This window comes from Thunnus maccoyii, chromosome 6 (genome assembly GCF_910596095.1).
Source record: "Thunnus maccoyii chromosome 6, fThuMac1.1, whole genome shotgun sequence".
NCBI classification, from domain to species: Eukaryota; Metazoa; Chordata; class Actinopteri; order Scombriformes; family Scombridae; genus Thunnus; species Thunnus maccoyii.
In genome coordinates, this window is record NC_056538.1 from 21,343,979 (window position 1) to 21,362,579 (window position 18,601).

Genomic DNA, 18,601 nt, shown 5'->3' on the forward strand with positions numbered 1-18,601 from the left:
AGAAGTTAAAAGTAGCAGTTCTCAAAAATACTCAGGAAATCAGCCAAGTTTCACATTACACAGGGGAAAATCTGAGAGCAAAAATCATAAATATTATTCAAATATAGTTCAAATTAGGTGGGCTTTACTTCTGTTCTTACAGTAATTCCACATCATTATGACTGGTTAGTCATAGTTAGTTCAAAAGATATACATATACAGTACCAGTCAAAAGTTTGGACACACCTTTTACTTCACTTGAATGAAAAAGTGTGTCCAAACTTTTGACTGGTACTGTACTTTCTCACAAACCCTTTACCTTCCCATAATAATATATCTAGCACTCTTATTAGTTGAGTTACAGTTATATTTTATTATATTACAAAGCGGTTATCCAAAATTGACTTTAATGCACAAACATCCCAAAAATAGAAGTACATTGGCAAAACATGCACCTCCAGTTTCATGTGAAAACAAATATAAATAATTATGCTTTCTCAACAAATACAGATGCAAACACAAACAGCAACCCATCAGCACATTCATTATATGCATGCTTACAGAGCATTAATATAAAAATAGCAACAAACTCTGGCCTTCAAATGTATTAAGTTATTAACTGTGTCATAACTGTGCCCCAGCTCCACTTTATGAATATCCCGACATGTTTTCATGACTTACTATCTTGTAATATGTGTGGATACAGTCACTATAACACCAAAATAGGCATGACAAACATAGTCTGCTAAGACCAAAGATATGCAATGATAATAATAGTAGACTGAATTGTTTAATTGTAAATCATTAATATAATATCATCAGACAGACACAATAGAAATAAAGAAAAACATAACTTTAACAAAACACAGTATGTAAAGATAGAGCTGACTCACATGTGTGGATGTACTATTTCCACACATGTTGTATTTCTGTACATACAGAAGGATTTTGTGTTGAGTTTTCTCAGGCTGATTCTCTACGCTGCTCTATGTTTCTGACAAACTTTCTGAGATTAGTGATCAGGAGTTCTCTGAACTTGTCACCCATGAAGAAGTAGAAGACAGGGTTGATGACACTGTGCAAGAAGGCCAACGGTCGGGTCAAGATATACAAGCCCTCTATGTACATCTTTGTACACAGACGCTGCTCTTTCCCAGTCTGCCGAGATGCAATTCTGACATTTCTCATCACATGGTATGGAGTGTAGAGAACCAGAAACATTACTGCTGCTGATGTAACAACCCTTAGAGGCCTCTTGAACGAAGTTGTCCTGCGCTGTAGAGTGTTGTCCTGGGCACGGAGCAAATGTGCAATCTGGTAGGAGAAAACACAAAGTCCAAGCAGTGGGAGAATGTAACCAGTCAAGGTTAGCCCTAGGCTGTAACCTAATATATCGACATCCCCTTCTAGGCTAGCAAAATCTTTGCATAGACTATAGTTTTCAATCTGCAGGTCCTGGAACATCAGTACTATCATTGGAGTCACTTCCACGTTGACAGCTAGCCAGCTCAGCCCGGTCACGATCCGCGCTGATTTTGGCCTTAGCAGGAAGTGGTTCCGTGCTGGATATTTTATGAGCAGGTAGCGGTCCATGCTAAGCCAGACCATGAAGAGTATGGAAGAGTAGAGATTGACATGGAGAACATAGCGGTTGATAATGCAGGCAAAGGGACTGGTTTCTAAATGTTTATTCGCATAGAGGTAGGAGAGGCGTGGCAGCGTGCAGATGAAAATAAGGTCGGACACTGCCAGGTTGAAGAGATAAATATTGCAGCTTTGCCACTCCGTCAAGCAAAATATGTATCCAAGTACAACCAAAAGGTTGCCAAGGAAACCAATGCAGAACTCTATACCATAAAATGGTGACAGGTAGTACATCTCCAGCACATCATCTATCATTGTACAGTTGATCACCTGGAGAGTGGAGAGGGGAGGAGAAGAAAAGAAAAGAGGAGAAGAGAAGGAATAGGAAGAAAGGAAAGTAAGGGGTAAAGAAGGAGAAAATAAATAAATGGATGAGTAATAATAGAAACAAAATCTTATGACCTGGAACTGTGAACTTTAAGGAAAATTCTTCAATAATGTATTCAGTAGAAACTTATTTTAGGGTCAATGCTAACCACTTTCAGCACATTATAAATATTGTGTGTTTTAGGATAAGACTTACCATGCTGTAGTAGTAGTAGTTGCTGGTGGTGTGAATACTGTAGGGAGTGTGACCATTGGCAGGTGCAGCCACTATCTGTACACTGGAAACAGTAAACATTGAGCTCTGAGGGTACTGGTGACTCTAATATGACAAGGTTGGAAAATACAACCACAATAACAATTTCACCATTCATTTGCATTTACAATATGCAAAGATGATTTAAACCAAACAAGACCTCAAAATAGATTTAATAAGTTACTTGGTATCTGTACACCTATTTAATGTTTCGTTACCTGGCCCACCTGTCCAGGAGTACAGCTACTACTGTATGTGACTGCTATAACCCTTGATATTATGTTTATACAAATCCCCTGAAAACTTGTTGTCTAGAAAAAAACCCATAAAAGAAGAAAATGCAAAAAATACAAAACTTCAAAAACTCTAAAAAATGTTTATGGTTTCATCTAATGTGAAATTTTCATGCTCGGTTATTATAGTTACTATAAAGTTATTATAAATTATTGAACACCCATTTAATTCTTAGAGCTATGTATAAAACATTCGACCATGAGCATACATTCTTTTTCACGCAAATACACATTTACAATTTAAATAGCTGCCATTTTCCCATCTTAAAGAATTGCTTTTTTCAAACTGTTTTTACATAATGTCAATTTTTCCAACTTTAAAAAAAAACAGTTCTATAAGTAAGAGGTCAGTAGAACAACGGCAAACTGTGGTCTATTGACTTCTCTACTCCCTGACCAAAACCTGGCACGGGGATCAGGCTATGCTAGATCAGGGCTCTATTAGATGAGTATATGGTGGTAACTATTGGTGAAACCCCATCATTCAGTTATACTACTTCTTTACACTTGCTGCTCAGAGACGGTTCATTATGGGCCCACATCAGGCCCTTTCAGTGTTTATGGTTAGAGAGCGGTATTTGGATTTATCCGGGGCAACCTTGTCAAGAAAGATTTACTGTGTTGTAATGGGGCATAGCCAGACAACATTTAGCCACCTTAGAAACCATCACAGTACTGGAGGCTGTCCCACCACTTTATCTGGGTCAGGAAGTTGTCGCTGAATAACTTATGTTCCTATCTGTCTGCACTAATGTTGTGAACAGCTCAAAGCAAAAGCTTGAAGTGCTCGAATTGTTGACTGTTTCTCTTTCAAGGTCTGTGAATGCATGAATCCTCCACTAGTCCTCTGAAAATAAGGTGTTTGTTTTTCTTTGCTGAAGTTTTTAGTTGTAAAAACAAAAAAAAACATTCAATCATCCATTCAGATTTTGGATACTTATCATTATTTACATAATATTGTATTGTGAGATTATTAGGAAAACTTAATAATAGTATGGACATATACACGATTTTTGTTCCATTGTGACAATTTTTGAGGGCAAAACCAAAACTATTGTGCACTAAGCAGTAAATAAATTTGTATACAGCTAATGAGAGATACTCTGAAAAACTGAATTTAAGTTGGATATTGCTGGGTGCTTGTATACACAGCTGACTGCAGCATGCACAGTATTGTTTGATCTACAGTGGAGTGCTTTACATAAGTCAACAAATTCAGCAGCACTTGATCATTTAGCATCTAAAAGAGCAGTGTCAGTAAATAGATTTACATAGTTATAATCAAATGCGCAGCAAAAATGGAGCAAGGTCTAAAAAAAGAAACGTGACTGTCAGAAAATGTTTACCATTCACACACTAACTACTTTTTTAAGAAAGTTTGACCTAAAAGATGCTTGTCTGAAATTATTTTGGTCATGTATAATACAACAAGTAAGTGGTATATATGCACCCCTTCTAAACTGTTGATAAACTCCATTTTAATAGTCATATTAAGTGAGTGGATAAAAGATAAATTCTATTGCTGTTTTCAACAAATTTAAGATTAAGTTTATGAGCTCTAGTGAAGTTCTTTTGGTTGATAGTTGATAGCTAAAATTGAAAGGTCTCAGTGCCTGGTCAGTGGAATAGGTAAGAGAAAATGGTTCAGATTTAGTCAAACAAATTTCAAACAAAGAGTTGACACATATGAATTGGTAATTCAGTGTGTTTATAGCGAATGAGGACTTCAACCACTACTACTCAACTAATCTCATGCAACTGCTACTCAATTGTCAACAGTGTGAGTGTATCTTGCCCAAACCTGATCCTTCTTGTTGGCTGGACTGGCGGCGGACGAGGACTATAACTGCGGTTGTCCGTGACTGACTGACTGACTGAGTGATGAAGTTACACCGTTGATCGTGTGGCCGAGTGCTGGAGTTTCCCCATTGGCCGTTGCTCTTTCAAAATGAATCGGCGTGAGATGATGGAAGTGGAGGACAGTAGCGTGACCCAGAGTGACTGTGTTTCCTGCTCCAATCTCTAACGCTCTCAGCTCCGGTGTTAAATGCAGTGAAGTCGGTTAAACTCCTGTTTAAACAGATGCATACCAGCGTCTCTACCGTCTCCTCCTCTACCGTCCAGTCTGATCGACACTCCGGCTGGAAGCGCTGTCAACAGCCGGCGAGAGCTGCTCCACGGTGTGTTTGGATTTTATAACTGAACTAAATACCAGAACATAAGTATTTCTCTGATGTTTTCACATTACAAACGATGAACAACAGCATTAAAACACAAGTCTTGCAGGAAAACATGCTAAAACTCATGTAGGCTGTTATATCAGTTTAGTGTGGGGCGACTGTTCTGCAGGTGCACTTAATTTGACTGTAACTGCGGTAACCAGGCGGAGATAAAACCTCCTGAATTTCCACCCAAAATGCTGTCACAACTTTCATTTACAATTTCCACTGCAGCCTCCATGATCACCAACAGGTAAAGAGGCAGAAAAAAGGCACAGAGAGAGTGCACAATTAAAGCACCCCAAATTAACATTACTCTGTCAAAACACTCAATGCAGAGTGAAACAGATGAAAGAGCAGGGAGAGTTAACAGATAATTAGAATATTTATAATTAGAAATAAAATAAGTTGTCTTTCAAATCTAACATCCCAAGATATGAATGCAAAGTATTGTTCATGCAACTGCATTTATAACCTTGTTTTTGACTCAAATGTGGCTTAACCATATCATGTGATGCTACTTCAGTACACTTTACCAGCAAATATTACCGGACCACTATAGAAAAATTGAAGATGAAAATTTAATATCCAGGAATTCATATTATAGACATTACCACTGACTATCCCTGTAACAAATTGGCCACAATTTCACACATTGACCATATAATAGGTTTTGACCTAGTCTTGTCTTTGGACAACCAAAGTAGGCAGTAGGTAGTAGGCAATTGCCAATTCTAATCCTTTTAAATTTAACATCATTATGTTATATGGTGATGCTCCTGTTTTTAATTTTATAAGTTTCAATAATGTAAATGACAACTGTTCATTCACTTTGCTTTGGAACATATGCAGATAACAGAACAATACCACAGTGTTGACTTTTGAATTTTCAATCTATGGTGTCAAGAGCCTTTCCTGTGGTTGCGTAACACCCCCTGATCTTAATGGTGTTGATTCTGATAGGAGGCCACAGTATATTTTGGCAACAAAGCTTACAATGTTGGTCAGCCTTTAGAAAGCACATGATCTACTGCTGAGAGACATGTGAGATGAAGTCAGGGTGATTTTTTTTTTTTTTTTTTACCTTTCCCTGCCGAGAAAATAAGCTAGGTATAATAGAATGTTCCTGTCCTTAAGAAACCCCGCCTGAGACTGACAGTGGTTTGTTTGGTTATATTACTTGGGCTGAAGAGTAATCTTTCAGCATCGCTGTGCTTTAGTGCTGTTGGGATTTATTCGAGCAGAGGCCAACAGTTGGGCAATGACATAAGTCTATTTTTGATATTGACTTGGACTAGCTTATGTTATAGTATCCTTGTGTTTATGTAATTCATATAATTTTTGTTTTTAAGTCATTAAATGGCCTTGCTCCAGATTAAACAAAACAAATGTTCATCCAATATCAACCGCTAAAAATTCTCAGACCATCAGGCAGCCTGCTCATGGCTCTGTCTTCTATCAGTTCCCAAGAGCAGGAGAGGTTACCTCTGATTTCTACACTTCTGACAGACGATATATCTTACCTTAAAAATGCCACAAGATTAATAAAAAAGAAGGCGTAAACCTGCGGTGCTTAACTTTTACATATAAATGAACGCCTGTTACATTCAAGCCCTTGCCAGACGAGTTCATGCAACGTTGATTTAGCTTATCACCGCCAGATAATTCACAGTATACAGTCAATTTTTAAATCTCATGTCAGCAGGGCCGCTGCTAACCATTTGGAGGCCCTAAGCATAATTGGTCATGGGGGCCCTGAGTCGAGTCTGAGTCGAGTCCCAAGATGGGCTCCAGTGCTCCAATCTGGCACGGTCAAAGAGCTGACATACAAATAAAAAAAGTCTACATTAAACAAAAATGTGCTGTGATTTCATATTAATATTAATGATGCACTGATTGCAATTTTATTGGATTTTTGGCGATTCTGATTTTCTTTATAAGAATTAAATATGTTTTTTTTTCTTTTGGAAAAAAATCGGATATATATTACTTCTTTATCAGTTAACAAGTTTTCTCCTCTTCCGTTCTTCAGCGCCAGATTCATGTTGTCTCTTACTTGCCATTATGCCTCATTCAAAAACAGCTTGATAAAGCAGGCTAATATGGCAAACTTCAGGCGAGAGGCATGTAGTAGGCTACAGGCGAACCGAAGCAAACTCCGAAGCGAACAGACGAGCGCTTTGAAGGTTGTACCATTTCGAGGAGGGGGGGGGGCTCTTTTTATATATTAGATAAAAACATCTAATTTGCCTTAACTGAGTGATAGGGTACATACAATGAAAAAAACAACGGTGGGCCTGTCCATAACTAATTTATATATTTTTTCAATTTGTGTTAAAATGTAATAATGTGATAATTATCATGACATTTTTATCAACCTTAATTTTGGGGGCCCCTGCCTGGTACTTGAGGCCCCACGCACTCTGCGTATGCGGAGCGGCGGCACTGCATGTCGGGCAGGACGTTCCTGCTTTGGCTGTTTGTATGTGCTCCCAGAGACTTCCACCAGCTTAGCTGGCAAATTTCCAGTTAGCTCTCTGCTAACTTGAACAGGGATAAAATAATTTAATCGTGTGGCTTTTCAAGGCTTTGCAGATGTTATTGGACCTCATGGATCCAATTCTGATAGTGAAACGAGTCATTTTGTGGAAGTTGTGTGATGCTCAAAACAATTTGGTTTACATTCGCAACAGTAGCAACGGAGTAGGCTACGGCAGAGCCTATGACATAAGCACACATCGACAATTTTTTTGTAATTACTGTCACTGCCAGAGGGGGGAGACAAAAGTCCTGCACTCCAGCTTTAAAACATTTGTTTTTATTACAGAATTTGAATAAGTAATATACAGTTGCCTGCTTTTGATACAATGTTTTATTTTTTATTATTTGACACTCTCTAAGTACCTTTTTCTTTGCTTTCTGTCAATTATTTTGCACCATGTGCTATTTAAATAAAGTTTACCTGGCTCTGTCTTGTCTTGCCTTGTTCATAGCAGAGTTCAGCTCATTTTTCCTGTCTGGGAAGAAGTTGCCCCTGGTTGAATCACATTATCATATCAAAATATCTAATCGTATGTCAAATAATCCCTTAATATTTTTAAATATATTACCATGATAATGTTTCCAATCACCACTTTATATAGCATGAGAGTGCTCTCTGGTGGTTGACCACAGCAATTGAAGTATTAGAGTCTTCACAGAAGCAAGTGCTGCTAAAAGGCTAAAGTCATACACATGACCACATGACCGGTCCACATACAGTAGCCAGTTGTCATCATTTTATGTCCATCTTGTATGCATGGAGTGAAGGCGACTCTCAGTCATGCCACACATTTTTAAAACTATAGGCTGCACTTTTTCCCTAGACCTCAATTTCTCAGGTAGGTTTGAAAAAATCAGAGTGACTGGCCTACAGTATGTGTTTGGCCTTTGTAAGTCAAAGTACTCAGGTCAAATAGGAGCTGTATGTACATTTTCAGCATTTGGCAGATGCTCTTTGATTAAATTGATCAAGAGTGACTTGCAGTAAAGCATTCAGGATTCGAACCCCTGGACTCCCAGTCACCAGAAATCGTTTTTTCTGTCTCTTCCTACAGTATGACCTTCAATACTTTTTAAGTCCTGCAGAAGGAGTCTGGGTACTGGCCAGCATCATCCCCTCCAACACCCACTGGCACCACACTTCTTTATAGATCTTTTTCAGACAAACTTGACATCAGCAGGTAGATTACATTAAAACTAAAGGACCAAAAAGTGTGAATGTGTGTACATGTGTGGGTTTGAGACTTACAAATTACCACTACAAAACAGTAGTCTGTACAGTAAACGACCGTCCAATTGTACTTTTTGGCTGAATTTGAGTGCAGTTACTGTAAAACACAGCAGTCTCCTGTTCACCATAAAAGGAGTCCATAAATGTGTGTTAAGATGTCATTGTTGTGTATGTGTGTCTGCTACAAGAAGCTAGAGGACAACATTTTTAAATTGCACTCCTCACACAATCTGAAGAGAACACTGAGATCAAATAAATGAGAATGCTATCTAAATCAAAAATAACATATTTATTCCAGCCGCATAGAGCCTTAACAGACATGTAATACAAATTTAATCCAGAAGAGGGCAGTATTAGCTAAAAGCTCAGACTTTGGGGTTGAGACTCCACAAGTGTCCTGCTTTATATTTGTAGAAATTACATTGATAGAGTTATGCACTTGTTAGAGGATTGTTACAGAATTTTTATTTTTATAAAGGTATATCAAATGAATTGAAATAACTAAGAAGTTATGAATGAACCAGATGAATTAATGAAAAACAATACAGGAGGGCAAGTCCTAAGTGTTGCCAATTGGATGGAAATTAAACTGGAAATAAAGACAGAGACAGAAGGAATAAAAGAGGAACAGATATCAGAGCTTGTGATGGACTGGTTAGTTTAACGGTGGAGCTTTGCCAATTAGTATGTCACAGTGCCCTCATTAAGTGTGATTCTGTGTGTGTGTGTGTGTTGGTGTCTCTGTGTGTGAAATGAAGAAATGAAAAGGTGATGAACTAAAGCTGTTACTTTCACTTGTGCTCATTCCTCCATCTCCCCCTGAGTTGGAGAATTTGTCCTGAATGTTCCCTGACACACACACACACACAAAGAAAGAGAGAAATAGATAGAACTTAATGACCTAAAAGCATCACCAAAAATCAATTTTGCAGAGAAAATACGAATATATAATTTGGCCTGGTGAACACATACATTTTTTTTCTAAGTAGATTTCCATGTTAACGCGTTAGTGAGTGAGTGTGTGTTACATGCTGGCCCATTGTGGGCGAGTGCTCCCATTAGCCCCTGTAGATTTCACTGTCCCAGTTCTGGAAGGTGACACAGTTAAAGCTTTATCGCTACAACTCTGCACTAATTATCAGTGTGGTTCACATTTGACAGTGAGTTAATTGGATCAAAACCTGAGGTAGCGTGTGGCCTCAGGAGTGTTTTAGTGTGTATCACATGAGATGAAGGCGGAGACAGTGAGAGATTTGATTGGCAAATACCATCTTTTTACTGCATAATGTTAAGGTTGTTGAGTTACATCCAAAAGTGCGACCTGAAGTCCTCCAACTCTGATATTCTCTGCATATTTGAGTCATTTTTGTCTATTTAGAATTTTCCCTTCCTTGTGGTCTATCTTCTTTTTTCATCATTTCAACCCTCTCTCACACTCTTTTCAATCCTGTCTCCTTTCTTTTCTTCCAAACATCAAATCCCGATATGTTGTCATAGGTTTGAGAGGATGTTTCAACAATTCACCAAGTGTTTGTTTAAGCAGCGGTCAAACTGGCATGCCCAGACAGAGGTGAGATTGAGGACTTCATCTGCTCTGGTTGTTTGTGGGGGTCACAGCCAGTACCGGTTATGCAGACTGGTTTTGAAAAAATGGCTTTAAAATGTCCCAGTCTTTGTTTTCATGTTTCAAGTGCCCGTGGTCATTCTGTCTCAGTGAAACATGATCATTCGTTGTAAAAATATACAGCGAGCTATTGCTTTTTTGGCCAATTTACAGTTTCCCTTCAGTGAGAGAACCAGTTAGACCCATGCTGTTTTATCTGTGTCAGAGGCACTGTTAAATTAAGCTCCCATTCCTCTTCCCCTTACTTCTGCAGAAGTAATTGTCAGAATTCAACATAAAGTAACATTTTTAGGATATTTCTTTCTTCAAAATTGCAGAGTCCATTTTGGAGATCTGATTCTTGATAGTAAATATAATTGAATAGCCAGGACCCCCCATCTTCAACTACTATCTTGACTCTTCTGGTTATTTTGGAACCTGCAAACCCATCAGTTTGAACCCCGTACCTCCAGCATATCTTTTTGTATTTTTTCTGTGGATCTATTTCATTTTCAGTCACGGTAGCTCCAGAGGCTTGTTTTACACACGCGGGTGGTGCATGCTGTGTCAGGCTTTCTCAGCGTTACTGATATGATTGCCTCTGCTGTCTACTGGGACGTATAAATTCAAAACCACCCTCAGGTCAGCTAACCGTCAGCTAATCTCTACTCTAGTCACTGGACACGTCGCAAAGCTAAGACTTCCTGGCCTCAGCAGGGGCTAATATCTAACTCTGCCATGTTTTCTCTTCAACCTCTGCTCTCAGGGTCAGTCAAGCACAACAAATGTCATGCCTTGGCTATATCCACATGCTTTACATTTGAGTGTGAAACTCATACAAAATCTCTGCTTTAATGCTGGCCTGCTGTGTTTTCGTCCCAAAGCAGATTTTAAGATAATACTGGGTTAGCATAAGCATACTTTTCAATATAGTGAACCATCAGAAATGCAGTAAGCAGCTGCCTGCTTTTAATTTTCCTAAAATGGTAGCTTGAGTGAGCCTTTGTGAAAGTTTCACAAGCTATGAAACTTGTTTTCCGCATTAAACTGGCAGCTGTGTGACACACAGGGGTGCACTTCGAACAGCAACATCTGTGTGTGATTTGCCTGTTGCGTCCATGTCAGACTGAGTTCACGTGAATCGCTGTCATTCATTTCGGCAGGTTTTCTGTACAGTGGTTGTTTCCGAGCACACGCACGCATTTTCAAAGTCTTCTCTTGTTTAATTACTGGCATCACCAGGATTTACAGATCTGAACATTACCGCACCTCACAGAACATAATGGCCCTCCTGTTCTGTATTTCGACTTAGTGACATCATACCGTTGCTGTTGGGAAACCTGGGAGCTGTAAAACAGGTTATATTATGTAAAATACACATTGTAATGGTTTAGCAGGGTTTAATGGAGATAGTGAGTGTCTTCTAAGCCTTTAAAGAACTGTATATTGCTCTAAACAGCAAGCAGGGAAGTATCCTTTATATCACAGATTTCCAAGTACCCTCGTAGCACATCAGCTTTCCTGTCACTCCTTTTCTGTGAGGCCTGAATTGGCAGCTCTGTCAGCTGACAGTTAAGTGTGGGCTGATGACAGAAAACTTGCCTTTGCAACACTGACATCAGCCGTTCTTTGCTCCCTTTCAGTTTCAACTCAATCCCTTCTCAGGGTTTTCCCCACCTCCCCATCATTGTAATTCTCTTGACTTGTCTACGTTTTACTCCCTCACTTCTCACTACAATGTAAGACACAGAAAACACAGCTAGGGAGGATTTTTGCATCAGTAACAGCATTTGGACCAATGGCTTGTCATATCTGCAGCTTCCTAATTGGTGTTGCTCAATTGGCGTCTCACAGCACCACGGAGGACATCGCTGAAACCCGTCTCCACGCTAAAGAAAAGAGAGCGTGCAATAGGTGCTTGGAGGAAAACAATGCGCTGAGCAGTGACATAATGTGGATGGATTTTACTGTAAATTTGGCGAGATGAAAAGTAAAATTATGAAGTAAGATTTCACACAAAAGTAGAGTAAGATGAGTTGACAAGTATAATGTAAATAACCCCTGACTGCATGCTAAGATCTCTCTATATCAGGTCTCTGTGTCGCAGGTTGAGAATGATGAATTTTCTCTGTGTGGTCTTTGACTTCCCAGTTTGTGTGTGTTGGCACCAGAGGACAGGACTCACTCTGCCAGCCATTGTCGAAGTGGTCAACAGTTCTCCTAAATAACACACCCACAGGAATGTGTTTCAGTCTGCTTGGTTTTACAAAATATAAAGAGAGGAAATAAGGAAAGATCACGTTTGGAGGTGCTCACATGAACTGAACCACTAAGAATTTAAATGTTTGTTCTGTGGTTGAGAAGGGTCATCCTGTTTATTTTCTCATGTGGAGTGATGTCTAACATAAATAGTGTGAGATGTCAATTATGCTTCTGCTAAATGGTTCTGATGCGCTCCAGAATCTAACACAAGTGTCAATCTGGGCACTACTTGGGAGCCTAGGCCACAATCCAATGAAGTCCTGTTCCTATTGGTTTGGTGCTATTTAACCATTCACAAGTACTGCCATGCGGTTTGAGTTACTAGTACTCCTATGCTACCTCCTGCCTATCAGCTAGGTTGTAGTAGGTGACCGGGGTGAGCAAGAATCAATACCTTCTTCCAGAGTCTCTAATCGCCGGATAAGATAATAATAATAACACAATAACTTACTATAATCAGTTGAACCAGTATGTGTTTAAAGAGGTCTCTTCTCCTCCTAGAAACTTGTTAGCATCTCACAGAAAGCCTCAGTACTGTGGTAGGTATGTCCCTCATTCTAGGCTTTTCCCCTAGTGCAGTGGCTTCTGCCCTAACAGTTCTACCACTGGTCCCTCTCTTGGGGGGCACAGATTAGCAGTTCAAACATATTTGAGAATTATTAAAAAGCAAGAGGTCTTACCGAAAGGGTAGTTGAGAGCCTTAGATGGATGAATTATCAGGACCAAAAAGATGAGAAGTTCCTGTCTATCAATAGATCAAAATGATCTACTTTGTTTTATTCAGCACATAAATCAAGCTACAAAATCTCCAAAAAGTAAAATCTAATAAGTTAGAGAAATCTTCACAAAAGAGTAGTTTAAGTTTAATATACTAAAAAATCTTCAACACAACAAGCAAACTATAATATATCAAAAGAATACAATCTAATGAGCTGAAAATCTACTCAAAAACTCAAGAAAAGCAAAAACTCACAACTCAAAAAACTGAGAAAAAACTGACTCAAAATCTCTCCTCAGAGTTACATCTCCTCTATTTAAGCTGCAGCTGAGGGAGGTCTTCACTATTTTTGTCCTATCAGAATCCTACAGGACACACATTTTAGATTCAAAATATTTCATTGGTTATGTGGAACATGCATATATTATCAATTCAAAACATTCATTGGTTATATGTATGCAGATGACACACACACAAAAAAAGAATAATAACAAAGGATAGTACCAAATAAGGTTAGTATGACAAAATATGGAAGTGTGCTTGCACAAAACTTGTGACACAGCTAAGATCGCATTTCCTGAGAATCTATGCAGATGAGTATGTGTTAAGCAACAGCCATGACTGACTTTACTATTAACATTACACGTATGCTTGTATTAGAGTTTCAGTTCTCAGTCTATGAATTGGTTTTTCTTTCCCTTTCTGTCCTTTGCTGGGCAGAATACACTCTTGCCCCGTGTTGTCTCCCAACACTTAATAATGTATGCCTGTCGGTGTTGCATGTGGTGGCCTTCACATCCATCCAAACACCTGATCCAGTGTTTTCATCCTCCTGAAGAAGATACTGTCCTCTTTTCCTTTTCTCTATCACTGGTCAGTTGCTCTGCCTTTTTCTCCCTTCACTCCTCCCCAGGTGGCGATTATGAGTGACACGATACTAATGTCTCAACTTCATGCTCTGATGCACACAGACAAGGGGAAAAAAATGTCAGGGAAACAGTCTCTCCCATCTCCCATTGTCCATTTCCACTCCTGCTCCCTCTCTCATCACCTCTCTCAGCAGGTAGATGGGTCAGAGGTCTCGCTCTGTGACATCACAGCTCTTTGCTTGTCTCATGGCAGCTCAGATTTCAGCTCCATGGATTAGATTAGGCTCATATTGGCTGGCTGACTCACTGTCCTTGAGTTATGTTGCGCTTTGAAGGAGAGTCTGCATGGCTATGTGGTCAAGGAGGGGTGGATCTAAATTGGATTTTTGCTCAGATGGAGATAAATCTAAAAATGAAACTCCATAGATTCCCTTCCCTCTCTGTGCTATAGTTTGCTTTGTAATTCTAAGCAATTCTAACCACTACCTCGTTGTTTTGTAAAGGTCTGACTTATGAAAATGTTGTCTATTTGTTCACCACTCTGGCTCAGACTGAAGTATCACAGCAACCATTGGATGGATTACCATGACATTTTGTAATATTCATGTTCTCCAGTGGATGAACCCTACTGACTTTACCACCATGAGGTTGACATATTTCTTTTTTCAATGAAGTGTCTTGACAACTACTGGACGGATTATCATGCAGTTTGGTAGAGATATCCATGGTGCCTAATGTCCTATTGACTTTGATGATCCCTTGATTTTTCATATAGCACCACTGGCAGATCTAATTTTTCGGTTATCCAGTGAAATATCTCAACATCTACTTGACTGATAGCTAGAAAACTTGACTTTCATTAGCACTAACATGAGGTTGACATTTGTGATTTTGAGTGAAATTTCTCAAAATCTACTGGATGGATTGTTATGAAATTTGGTACAAAAATTCATGCTCCCCTCTCCAGCTTTGGAGATTGTTTAATATTCCATATAGTGCCATCATCAGGGCAAAATTCATCCAATATTTTGTCCTGTAAAACTAATGACATTGCCATCAGCCTTAGCTGTACTATTTGTTTAGTACTAATTAGCAAATGTTAGCATGCTAACATGCTAAACAAAAATGGTGAACATAGTAAACATTATACCAGCTAAATATGAGCATGTTGTGACTTTGAGCATGTTACTAAGCTGATGCATGCATTTAGCTCAGAGTCACAGAACTGCTAGTATGTAACTCGTGTCTTGTTTAAGAAGAGATTGTCTGTGTCGCTGGTACAATCAATACTATAATTCTTGAACTACTTACTCCTCCTGCTTTTTCTCCTTCACATGAAACAATTTCTGCCATCAAACTAGCTTTTTTTCTATCAACACCCTGATGCCACCATCCTGATTATATTACGCCTCCTTTCCGACTCCTGAATTAACTTGTGTGACCTCTGTTCCACATATACCCAGGTAAGGAATGACCTACATGTCCTGAGGCATGTTTCTATCTAAAACCTTAAACCTTAAAATGTCAACTGAAACTGATCATTATCAGCCTATGACACAAAGGTTGAGAAACTGACTCTCTATTTGACCCTTTTGTTTTATTTGTGTGTATGATGTGGTATTTTATTGGAATGTGTTTGGAAACTGTCTTAATATCACAGTCTTATTATCCCTACCCTCGATGTGTTGCTGATAGGCAGCATGAAACAAATAGGTTGAATGCGATCTGTCTGCAGTGGAGATGGAAGTGCTAGAAATGGTGCAGTAGGACAGGAAGGGCTTTGATCCAATTCTAAAGAGAGCTTCCCAGATTTCATTAACCTGAGACTGCATTCTTACCCAGAGTGTAAAACTCTCCTCAATGGACAACTCGCCTGAGCTTTCTCTTTATGGATGCCATTCTTTTCTTTTTATTCCCATTCCCCCGTTTTCTTTCTGTTCTCCATTTTTTTCCACCCCTGCTTTGGCAGAGCTCCAACGCCTAAGCTTTTTCATTGGCCTGCTGACTCTACAAACAGCTTTACAACATTCCTGAGTAAGAATCATGCCTCCTCCTCACCTCTGTGTACATACTACACCTTGCCCCTCAAAATCTCTGAAACCCCTTACAAAGACCTCCCTGGAACAACCTCACCCTTGTGTTACTTCAATCTTGTTCTGTATTTAACTACAACTCCATGGACAGCAGTCTTACCTCCTGCTCTGGTTATATGTCTTTATCTGTTCTGTGTAAACACTGCATACACATGCTAGTGTGCACATGGTCAGCCGCATTCTGTGTTTATATGAGTGGGGATAGAGGCATGCTGGCGGTTTAAGCACTGTAAACATGTCTTAAACGGATGTCTGCCTCACAGTGTGGGTGATGTCATCTTGTGTGCGGCACGGGCCAAGTTCAACATTCTACACATGCAAGCAGCGGATAGGGTCGTCGCACACAGGAAAACATATGACCAAAAAAAGGCAATCCAGCATTGGCTGTGGCATCAGTAGTCTGGAGCAAACATCATTAAGCTAAGAACTGTGACTAGCAGAGCAAAGAATTGAGTTAGCTCAGACAGTCAGCTTTCATCTAGACTCATTAGGTTACAGCTCACTCTTAGGCCTGACACACAACTGCCTCTGTGTTTTTGTCTTCTTCCTCTCCCCTTCATTCCTTTGTAGCCTCCTCCTTCCCTCCCTATGTCTACATCATTTTCTCTCTCTCCCTCTCTCTCTCTTTCTCTCTCTCTCTCTCATATACACACACACAGAAAAAAAAAACAATATTGACTCTGCATAGTAGAATGATTACTTATAAGCTGATGCCGTGGCAGTCTGCAGCCTGTTTTCAAGTCAGTGACTCACTGTGAGGAATGGGTAATGGCTGAGAGATGGAGCTGGAGTCAAGAAGCAGAGTGGTTGGCAGGCTGGCTAACAGGGGCTGGGAGGAAGGAAGACAAGTCTGCTGCTGGTTGGCTTGGTGTTGCTCTGCCTTAGAAGGCTGTGTTTGGGAACAGGGTTTGTTTGCACTGCAGGGCTAATGGACTATTCAGAGACGACTACACATATACCGTTATGTTCTTGTCCTCTTTCTCTCTATGTCTGTTTATCTACTACTTATTGGGGCGACTGTGGCTCAAGAGGTAGAGCAGGTCAATTTTTGTGAGTGTGTGTGTGAATGAGTGTGTGACCAGTAGAGACATTGTAAAGCGCTATATCGCTCCTGAAGAGCACGTTGGCACCTTGCATGGCAGCCTCTGCCATCAGCATATGTGTGTGTGAATGAGTGAATGTTGACTTGTGTTGTAGAGTGCTTTGATTGGTCGGTAGACTTGAAAAGTGCTATATAAATGCAGACCATTTACCATCTATCTGTCTGTCTCTAAGTCTGCCTGTCTGTCTGGTCCACTCAAGCACAGATGCATACTGTATGAAAAGGCACATGCATACAGAATAACACAAACACATGTACTTGCCTTGCTTTTGCATAAACAAACAACAAATGCTTGTCTGCTCTGTGTGTAAATGAATAATTCAGGAACAATGCAGCAAACTCCAAACACACCAGGATGTTGATGTGAATTTCAATCTGAAATAGTATGTTAACATTATTTCATGTTGCAAAACACATAAACATGCTTTGCATGTTCTTGAAAATGTTTTTTTTTTCATTATTTTTCATGTTTTCTTTCTGTCATGCATATTTACACATGAGGTATCGCGCATTGATTGGCAGAAATATATCATGTTTCTGATAGTTAGGTTACAAACTGATTCATTAAATGAAATGAAAAGAAACTGCAAAATATAAATAAATATGAATATCATTAACATATAGCTTTACATTACATTTCAATACAAATACTACAACAATGAATACTAAATTAGCCATTATGTAGTAGCACTAATTAGCTGAGATAGAACATGACCTATCAATAAGAAATTAATACTGTGATCATCTTGTCATTACAAGTACTATAATTAGTGAGCTGCATAATTATCTGCTATTTTTTCGATGATACGACAAAGTGTTGCTGTTAGTAGACAAGACAAAGTGTTTACAGCCGTGCTAGTGGCTCTGTGAGGCTGTAGTACAACAGCGCCTTGAGCTAAAAGCTGACATTCGTATGATAACATGTTAACAATGACAATGCTAATATGCTGACATTTAGCAGGTATAATGTTTATCATGTTCACCATCTTTGTTTAGTGTGTTAGCATGCTAACATTTGTTAATTAGCACTTAACACAGAGTTCAGCTGTAGCTGATGGGAATGTCATTAGTTTTGCTCATAAATCAAAATATTTAATCTGGACCACAGTGGTGGACCAACCAACCGACAGACTGATGTTGCCATTCATAGAGCCATACTGCTAGCATGTAACAAGAAACAAATCACTTGGTTTATATATCACTGCCTTCATTGAGAAACTCATATTCTCTGAAATGATTTTCATGATCTTCACGATCGCGATCGTCTCTATAAATCTTCTCTACAAATCTCTCCCTGTAGCACACATATACACTGCTAACTGATAAAATAGGTTAACAATGTTTTGGGTTTACCTTGTTATCTAATCCTCTGCTACATCCTTTCGTTTGGTGACTTTTTTCACAGTACTTACAACCAGCCACCCACCAAAACACACTGTCTCACTGTCTCAGTGATAATATTGATAT

At 39.2% G+C, this 18,601-nt stretch overlaps 1 protein-coding gene across 4 annotated transcripts in view; it reads right to left on the reverse strand.

Moving 5' to 3' along the window:
- Positions 1-371: 371 nt before the first annotated feature.
- The window catches only part of LOC121898609 (succinate receptor 1-like), a 43,254-nt gene continuing 25,024 nt past the window's right edge, over positions 372-18,601 (reverse strand). The window contains exons 1-3 of one of the 4 annotated variants that reach the window (XM_042413839.1): positions 4,298-4,721; positions 2,147-2,228; positions 372-1,893 (exon numbers count right to left, since the gene is read on the reverse strand). In XM_042413839.1, coding sequence (XP_042269773.1) covers positions 943-1,893; positions 2,147-2,149 — 954 coding nt within the window. In that variant the 5' untranslated portion in view covers positions 2,150-2,228; positions 4,298-4,721 and the 3' untranslated portion in view covers positions 372-942. Of the gene's footprint in view, positions 1,894-2,146; positions 2,270-2,421; positions 2,538-4,297; positions 4,722-18,601 lie in introns of those variants that run through there. The other 3 variants (XM_042413838.1, XM_042413840.1, XM_042413837.1) reach the window with 3 other exon arrangements.